The sequence below is a fragment of the Haliaeetus albicilla genome, chromosome 24, assembly GCF_947461875.1.
Source record: "Haliaeetus albicilla chromosome 24, bHalAlb1.1, whole genome shotgun sequence".
Taxonomy (NCBI): Eukaryota; Metazoa; Chordata; class Aves; order Accipitriformes; family Accipitridae; genus Haliaeetus; species Haliaeetus albicilla.
In genome coordinates, this window is record NC_091506.1 from 17,389,890 (window position 1) to 17,399,103 (window position 9,214).

A 9,214-nucleotide genomic window follows, 5' to 3' on the forward strand; every position below is an offset into this window, starting at 1 on the left:
AAAAAATATTATTTGGACTTTAATCCTTGTAGAACTTAAAACAGATGCTGGGGTTTGTCTACTTCACTTGGGAATCTTGCAGTTTGTGTAATGAATATTGAAAACCAAAGTGGAGACTCAGGGAGATAGGAAGCTTGTCCAGACCTGAATTTGCCTGGCTAATGAACAGGTTGAGAAGCACATCCTCAGAGTTTAAGGCACAATGCTGTTTGGCACGTCTGCTGTGCTGCTGTTCCTGTTGTAATGAGTGTAATAAGTGCTTGAGACTCAGCACTGTAGACAAATTTGAACAAACCGGTTTTATTTTACTTGGAGCTCTTCTACTAAATCAGCTGATGTACTTAAAACACTTTGGTTCTCATCAGTGCTACTGCTACAAAAACAGCTTTGCTGTCAGAAATTACCTGAATGAATAGAAAAAGTGTTAGCGAGTGTTGTGGACTAAGATTTGTTAGAAATTTGTATGTTGCGTTGCATTACATACCAATATACTTAAATACTCTTAAATAATAGTAAGGCGTATATCTTTACAGAGGAGGCTCCTGTACACCAATGTGTAGTTTCACCTGCTAACATTGTTTTGAGGTGGTGCTGCCTACAAATGGCAACTTCTGGGCTACTGCTTCAGTGTTTGCATTACACAGGCATGGCCATGCCTAATGCTGTCTTAGCAGCAGCTCGCGGGTTTTCAGTACATCTCGTGTTACAGCAAATGGATATGAGGGACGCTTTAGCTTATGCATCCAGTTTTACACGTTCAAGTCTGATTAAAAGCCAGCTCTTGAGACTGGTTGGATCTCAATTGATCCTCATTCTTCAGTATTAAAAAGGGAGAGGGGTCACTAGAAATGTGGATTTGAGTCTCGCTGTACTGCAAAGATCTTAGAAATAGTACCCTTCAGCTTGTGTGGCCCCCTTTGTAATTTCTCCTTAGCCCAACAATGAGAAAGGAGTAAGGGGAATGATTTGTTGCCCATTGTTCTTCTCTTGCATGTTCTTAAGGAGCTAATGTTCTTGTTGATCTTCTGCATAAGTGCTGGCTGTGTGCTTTCAGATTGCACTGCAGATGGTTCTGCTGGAATAGAGTGTACATGCACAGCAGAAATCCATCAGTCTCAGGTTGATGCTGAATAGCACCATGGCAGGGTGACACAGAGATCCTGTGTGTCATGCTAACAGTCAGTCCTCATCCCTGTTGTGTAGTGGGATGACAAATACAGAGATGTCATCGTAGGATGCCTCATGGCCGTCATCCAGCATCCACTGGTGGGCTCTCTTCTTTCCCCTTGCTCTGCATACTAAGCACTTGGCCAGTTCTGAAAATCTGCGTGTGGAAAAAATGCAAGGTTTGGGTTAACGTAGCACTATTCCCTTAAGAACAATGTTAGGATGTGGCTTTATGTTGTCAAAATAGTAGGTTTTTGTGGTGGGTTGACCCTGGCTGAATGCCAGGTGCCCACCAAAGCCGTTCTATCACTCCCCCCATCCTCAGCTGGACAGGGGAGAGAAAATATAACAAAGGGCTTGTGGGTCGAGATAAGGACAGGAGAGCTCAGTCACCAATTACTATCATGGGCAAAACAGACTCAACTTGGGGAAAATTAACTTAATTTATTGCCAATCAACCAGAGCAGGGTAATGAGAAATAAAACCAAATCTCAAAACACCTTCCCTCCATCCTTCCCTTCTTCCCGGGCACAACTTCACTCCTGGATTCTCTACCTACCCTCCGCAGCAGCACAGGTGGATGGGGAATGGGGGTTTACAGTCAGTTCATCACATGTTATTTCTGCCACTTCATCCTCCTCAGGGGGAGGACTCCTCACACTCTTCCCCTGCTCCAGCGTGGGGTCCCTCCCACGGGAGACAGTCCTCCATGAACTTCTCCAATGTGGGTCCTTCCCACGGGCCGCAGTTCTTCACAAACTGCTCCAGCGTGGGTCCCTTCCATGGCGTGCAGTCCTTCAGGAGCACGCTGCTCCAGTGTGGGTCTCTCGTGGGGTCACAAGTCCTGCCAGAAAACCTGCTCCAATGTGGGCTCCTCTCTCCACAGATCCGCAGGTCCTGCCAGGAGCCTGCTCCAGCGCGGGCTTCCCACGGGGTCACAGCCTCCTTCGGGCACCCACCTGCTCCGGCGTGGGGTCCTCCACAGGCTGCAGGTGGAGATCTGCTCCACCGTGGACCTCCCTGGGCTGCAGGGGGACAGCCTGCCTCACCATGGTCTTCCCCACGGCCTGCAGGGGAATCTCTGCTCTGGGGCCTGGAGCATCTCCTCCCCCTCTTTCCTCACTGACCTGGGGGTCTGCAGGGTTGTTTCTTCATGTTCTCACTCCTCTCTCTGGCTGCCATTTCTGTGCCCCCTGCAACTTTTTTCCCTTCTAAAAATGTTATCCCAGAGGTGCTACCACTGTCGCTGATTGCCTTGGCTGGCAACAGGTCCGTCTTAGAGCCAGCTGGTATTGGCTCTGTCAGACACACGGGAAGCTTCCTGCAGCTTCTCACAGAAGCCACCCCTGTAACCGCCCCCCCCCGCCACTACCACAACCTTGCCACACAAGGCCATTACAGTTTTTTAAGCCATCAGCTTTATCATTGTTTCTTTAGGATGGGGAAAGATTAGGAGGCAGTTTCCAGAGTCACAGAAAAGAGTGCTTGGTAATGCTGGAGCTGACCGAGAAGCAGAGTGATCTCAGCCTGCTTTTGGTCTGACCAGGTTCTTTGGAAGGGAAAACGACAGCTAAGCTGTTATTACCTGTGAGGATCTGTCCTGTTTTCTGCAAGGAAGCTCCTGACCATATGAGCCACCTCTTTGTTGCACAGAACATCCCAAAGGCCATCGGTTGCCATGATGAGGACATCATCTTCCTTAATGTCATGCAGAGCAAAGTCAAATACATTCACCTGGAAAGCACAGAAGTAAATCAGTGACAATTCCTGCAATGTGCTGGAGGGGTCAGGGAGATGACTCTTCCTGAGAGATGACAAAGTGGGACCAGGGTGCTTTGAATCTTTTACATCCCCTTGCTGCTATGCTTCTAGATTCTTCTGTCTTGGGGATCCTCTGGGCAGCATGCAGAGAGATGGGGGATGGAAAAAGGACATGGCTAAGACCTGCCAGGTCTGTAAAAGGTGGGTGCTACAGAGGAGGAGCAGCATGTTTAATTCCACCCTGAAATTCCCATGTGCCGTGACTGACCTTGGGAATGCAGGAGAGGAAAGGTTTGACTTCAATGTTGGTGTCGATGACTTTGAGTTGATGATCCCCCAGACCTCGAGAGACTGCCAGAGTCCCCAGCAAGCGAGCCTGGCCCCATACAAAGCAAAACAGTATTGAAACATAAGAACGTGGCACCTTTCAAGGCTAACGTGTGCCTTGTCCTGACTGATCTATGTTGCCTTTAGGACCCTTCTCCAAGCACCACTCCCAACAGCCCCTGGAGACTTCAGAGATGGATGGGTGATCAGAATTGATGGCCTGATGTGAGCATGGAGACAGCCTGCATATGGATGTCTCCTGGTGGCCCATGGTGTGCTCTGGAGTTACTACCTGTACTTTGGGTAATGCAACAGACCTCAGGATGCCCGTGGTGGTATCTGCTCTTGATTTGGGGTGGCGAAGAAGAAAACTGGGTTGGTTTGGGGGTGGGGAAAGGGGTCCTTTCTCCTGGCAAAGGAGCTTCTGCACCAACTCCTTGCAAAGGGGGTGGCATGTGGGTTGTAGTGCTGGGGGTGGTGACAGGGCTTTCTGCTTGATGCCAGCAGGCAGATGCTGGATGTGTGCAGTCATTGCTTCTCCCTGCCTCCTCCTTCCCTCTCCCCACTCCTTTTCTCAGCCTGTCCTTGAGGAAGAGGGTTTGTGGGAAAGGCGCTAGTTAGAGCTGAAGGAGACAGTCCAAAGTAGGACCTGATGAAATAAGTTCTCATCTGAAATGAGTTCTTGTGTGCAAGGGGAGATGAGGAAAGGGCAGGCTGGCTCAGGGCTGCTGTCTGCTCTGCTAGCAGGTACTCTGGAGGAAGGTGCATCTTCTGCTCCGGAGGGCTCTAGTTTACACTAACCAGGCAGCATGGTGTTAATGAAGGGACCTGCTGTACTGGGGCTATGGGACTGTGCCATGCTGGAGAGCCCCAGAGCACTGGGTGCTCCACAGCCCCAGTCTGCTCTAGTGTCCCGGAGCATGACCGTGAGTGACAGGGACACAGAGGACCCCCAGCAGACTTGCCTCTGCCTTCCCAGTGCGTAAAGCATTAAGCTACCTGCTTCCCGTGACCATGGACAAGAGGATACTTGAGGTCGGCTTTCTCCACTGTCTTGTATCCCCTAGAACAGAGAATTCACTATTGATTTGGGATTTGTCTGACTTGATGGTACAACCCAGCCAGAGTGTTACGACTGTGATTCAACCCTTGTGGTGCCCCCATGCACAGGCAGCTGACTGAGGAAGGGGCAAGGTGACTTGCTGAAGCAGATGCGCTGAAGATGACCCCTCGCTGAATGCCGAGGGTTTCTCCTTCTTCCCTTCCTCCCCAGCTTGTACCTGCACCAGGCTGGGACTCCCTGCACCAGTCCCACCTCACAGGATCCCAGAAAGACCATCTCAACTATTCCCTAACTGCCCTGCCAGGGCCCCAGTCCTTCAGTCGGGGAGAGGCTGCTCACAGCATCCTTCACTCACCCCTTCTCCCTTCACCTCCCCATCACTATGAGCAGGTAAAGATGCCCTGTGCCGCAGCCTTATCCTCAGGCAGAAAGGACTCACCAGCCCTCCATGAAGTAATCCCGGTACAGGACTTTCTGGCCCACGTCATCTCCCTTCAACCTCCGTGGAAACTCAAAGCGTGTGAACTCACCGTCCAGGAGCTTGGGGAAAAGAAAAGCCTGGAGGAGGGAACGAAGGCATGAGGATGGACAGGTTCTGCTTCAGTGGAGTAGGGCACCAAAACTGCTTCTGCCTTGGGACTGGCACTCCCAGCAGCAGAATGGAGAACAGAATTGGGAAAGCACATCCCAAGGAGGACATGAGCATCTCCCATACTAAAGGCTGTTGGTTGAATCTTGACCCCAGCCCTCCTTGGCTAGTGCCAGATGACATTCTGGCCACACAGTGGCCTTCGAGGAGAGCTGGTGGTCCTCTTGCCAGAAGCCCTCTCTGACCCAGTGGGATGCTTGCAGCTGGATTGTCTGATGCACCGAAGGAGTCACTCACCAAGTGCTGGATTCGCTGCCTCTCTGTCTCAGGTGTGAACTCGCAGCTCATGGGCACAACGTTGTCCTTCAGAACAAGAATTGCCCTACAAGGGAAAAGAGGCAAAGAGCTGAGCCGTGTCTGTCTCTGCAGTCCTACTCTTACTGAGGCTAGACCCAGGGTCAGCCAGGTGTGGGACTGGGGGTAACCAGCGGCAGAGCAATGCCAGAGAATAGCCCTGCACTCAGAAACGTTTAAAAATGCGGGTGTATTTTAAATAACGCCATTGCAATTGCACTGTTGCAGCAGAGAACTGAGCTTGCCTGGTTTGACAATGGTAGAGCTCACTGCTAGAGGCATGGTGGGCCAAGGCTAGATGAGGAAGCTCTTGAGAATACCTTGAAATCACCTTCCACTTTTTAAACACCTGCCAGGTGGAGCTTACTACTGCACTACCACTCCAATGCTGCCCTGTGGCTGGGCAGCATCAGTCCCTTGAAATCCCAAAACCCTTCTAGGAGGGATGAGAGCACCCGTCCTTCCAACAGGTCCTGTGGCAGGCAGGAGGGAAATGGCTGAGCTGCACATTTACCTTCTGTAGGATTAAATAAGATGCTGGAAACCTTGCTCATCTCCCAGGTCTCATCCCCCAGCAACTTCCTCCTTTTATTATGGCTCACCTGCTGTCCCCAGCATTAGCCACATACAGCTTTCCCTGGAAATAAAGGGCAGCTAGAGCAGTGCAGCCTCCTGTCTGGTTCGTAGCTTCCATCTCCTGGCCGATGACTTCATCCTGTTGGTTTAAACAAGTCTGGAGAGTGACATGAGCCAGGCTGCTGCTTTCTGCAGCTGCCTCGTGCCTCCCAGCAGAAATCCAGAACCACAGCTGATTGCAGATGTGCCACAGGAAACCAGCAAGGCGCAAGACAACATTGTTTCGGTACAGCCAACAAAGCTGTTGCTACTGGACGAAGGACCGCTTTAAGAGTGTGATTGGGGGATCTCAAATTTGTACATGCTGTACGAGCGTGACAGTAGCTATGGTCTAGCCCTAAAGAAATGTATCCCCGGGTGCAGTTTAGCAGAGATGCTGTAGCTTTGCTCTGGGTCACCACTGCCGATGTGCAATAGATCTGAGGCAGATCTTAGGGAGCTGACTCAGCGCGGTCTCAGCACGCCTAAAGGTCTCGCTGAATGTTCCTGCCTGCTCGATGAGCTGCAGAACTGCAGACCTTGCCCACCCTGGGCAGTGGGGAGGTACAGACTGACCGCTTGGGGCAGCAGGAGTGGTGCCCTGCACGAGGTACTCACGCATTCCTGGAAGGCGTTCTCCAGTGCTCCCACCACCAGGTCTTCTGCATGGATGTGCTTCTCCTCCACGAACTGGGGGTCACTGTCGCAAACGCAGCGTCCGCTGAGATGCATGGGGGGACGGGCCTCTGTGATGCCTCCCACAACCTCCTCCAGCTTCTGCTTGATGCAGTAGTGCAAATAGTTGGAGGCAATGATGGCAGCTTCTGGGCCACCGTGGCCGTCAAACAGTGCCCAGTAGTAACCAGTCAGAAACTGCAGTGAGGAACAGGGACAAGACAGCAAAGAAGAGCAGGAAGACAAGGGCTGGAGAGTTCATACAGATAGCAAGCTCGCAGCCAGGACATCACTGTACGTGTTTTGCCTGGCTTTTCCACTCTAGCTACCCTTCCCTGCCACCAGTTAATCTCCTGTGCAGTTCACACTCATGTGCTGATCATGTGCTGCTTTGCCAGACCTGTCATCTGAGCTCTGAGCAGCTGGATTTGCAGCCACCCACCATCACGCATTATTCCTCTGTGTTTTAGGGGAGATGGGGCCATTTTACAAGAGGCAAGGCAGAGCTGCTCCCAGGTGAGAGCATTCCACGTGCCTGGTTCACGCTGCTGTCTCCGAGCAATGACAACACATACTGGCCCTTGAGAACAGTAAAGGAAAGGTGAGGGAACCAAGTAAAGGGCTTGGACGACCTCAAATGCCACAAGCCATGGGCCATGGAAGTAGAAATGGCATGTACAGGCAGAGCTGGGTGTTTGCTGGCCAGACATAGGGTACACGGGTCCCCTAAATGCATCCAAGGAAGGGTTTCAGCACATGGCTGTGTAGGACTGATGGGGCAACCCCGTGTTTCCTGTACCTGGGCCCTTGGGTGCAGACCAGGGCTGGCAGCAGGGTGAGCACAGCCTGCCCGTGGGCTATACCTGCGTGGAGCACAGGATCAGCCATTCCTCGTCCTCCTCCAGGCCTGGCTCTCTCCTCCGGATGGAGATCTGACAGCAGGCTGCCTGGTCCTCGTTGAACTCCGACTTCTCGGCATTGATAACCCTGGGGGTGCAAACGCTCTAGGTAAGATGTGTGGATGCACTGCACCTTGCCTGCTCCCAGCCAGCTGTGCTGGGTACTCTGCAGCCAAGGCAAATGGCTGCGCCTTGCCCCTTCCTTCCAGCCCCACGCTCCCTTTTCAAACTCGAGGGTCTCTTTGCTGGGGACCTAAATAACAAGTCCTTTATGCACAGCAGGGAAAAGCTTGGTCAGGGACAAACGAGTGGTTTTGGAGCACCCTGACCTCAGGAAAACCCTTGTCAGCAGCCCACGCTGTGCTATTTCCTTGGTGACACAGTGAATTGCAAAACCACCATCATTTTTCCTTCCAGCCGTGCTAATGTTTGTCCCTCGATGGGAGTTTGCTCTCCTTGCACAGCTCCTCTCTCAACACTGCGCCATCCCACGACCACAGGGTCATGCTGTGGCCTGGCCAGGACGTGGGGACAGCTCCTGGCTGGAGTCATTCTGCCTGATCCATCCCCTCCACCCTTAAAAACAGCAAACCCAGAGATTTCTAAAAATTGATCTTCCCCCTCCCTTTGTTTTAAAGGTGCTCTGCTAGGAGCAAGGGGATAGATGCCTGGTGCTGCTCGCCCCCGGAAACCAGCCCCTGCCCCAAACCTCCTCCCTGCAAGGGAGGTCTTTCTGCCTGCCGCTGCTCAGCACAGCAGCCCCATGGAAGAGCCCTGCCTGACCAGCTCGCTGCAACCAGGGTGCAGAGCAGTGGACGGGTGACACCCCAGCGGTAAAATTATGGCGTAAACTCCATTGCATTAGGGGACGAGATACCTGAGCTGACCTGATTCTGCTCTCGGGGCTGCCACTTGTCACAAGCGACGGTGACCCGCTCTGCAGCTGGCAGGGTGCAGGCAGCTAAATGCAGGCAGGGAGGGGGGCAGGTGTGTCCCACGCTGCTGCCAGCCACCGATAAGGAGGCAGAAGGGCCGCGGAAAACATGCTGCCACATCGAACCTCACGCTGCTGCCGCGTCGGGAGGAGGAAGCTGCTCCCCTCCTCGCAGGCAGAGGCGGGCGGGAGGGGGGGGGCGATTTCTGCCAGTGAGCCCTCCTTCTCCAGGGGAGAGGGCTGAAGCTCCGTGCTTGGGGCTGCAGGCGAGGGCAGCAGCGTGGGGCAGTGGGGAGAAGAAGTGGGGTGCGATCACCCCCCCCTCCGTGGCAGGTCCCCAGGAGCCCCCTGACCCCAGGCAGACCCTGGGCACCCGCCCAAACCCGCGCTACCCGCCGCCAACAACCCTATAACGACCCCGGGAGACCCTCTAACCCCGCACCCCCACGCCCCGGGGGTCTCCCGGAGCCCCCCCCCCCGTCCCCCCCTTCCCGGGGCGGCCCCGCTGCCGCCCCGCACTCACTCGGCGTAGCCCGCGCCCCAGGGCAGGGGCCGCTCGGGCCCGGTGCCCCGCACGGCCCGCCCGCCCCGCGGGCTCTCCTCTCCACCGCCGCCGCCACGCAGGAACTTAGGCCGGCGGTAGCGGAGGGCGGTGGGCGGCGGGCCGGGCCCAGGCCCCTGCGCGCCGCCGGGCCGCTCCGCGGGGCCGCCCCGCCGCAATCGCCTCAGCCAGTCGGCGGACATGGCGGGGCCCTCCTCAGGCACGCGCGGCGGCGCCGCTGCGCTCCGCTAGGTGGCGCCGCAGTGCGGCCCCGGCGCGGCGGCTCCTC

The 9,214-nt window shown here is 54.4% G+C and overlaps 1 protein-coding gene across 1 annotated transcript; it reads right to left on the bottom strand.

Moving 5' to 3' along the window:
- Nucleotides 1-284: 284 nt before the first annotated feature.
- PPM1M (protein phosphatase, Mg2+/Mn2+ dependent 1M) lies at nt 285-9,165 on the bottom strand. Its single transcript, XM_069812400.1, has 10 exons — nt 8,908-9,165; nt 7,415-7,538; nt 6,495-6,749; nt 5,864-5,976; nt 5,205-5,289; nt 4,758-4,876; nt 4,255-4,318; nt 3,197-3,304; nt 2,753-2,901; nt 285-1,324 (listed from the first exon to the last, which is right to left on the bottom strand). Exons 1-10 carry the CDS (start codon nt 9,126-9,128, stop codon nt 1,180-1,182), a joined length of 1,383 nt encoding a protein of 460 aa, XP_069668501.1. The 5' UTR covers nt 9,129-9,165; the 3' UTR covers nt 285-1,179.
- Between the last annotated feature and the right edge of the window lie 49 nt (nt 9,166-9,214).

Coding starts and splice junctions, on each gene's coding strand:
- PPM1M (XM_069812400.1), bottom strand. CDS start 9,128: ATGTCCGCCGACTGGCTGAGGCGATTGCGGCGGGGCGGCCCCGCGGAG. Junction 6,750..7,414: donor TGATCCTGTGCTCCACGCAG/GTATAGCCCACG, acceptor TCCTCACTGCAG/TTTCTGACTGGTTACTACTG. Junction 4,319..4,757: donor GATTACTTCATGGAGGGCTG/GTGAGTCCTTTC, acceptor TCTCTGTTCTAG/GGGATACAAGACAGTGGAGA.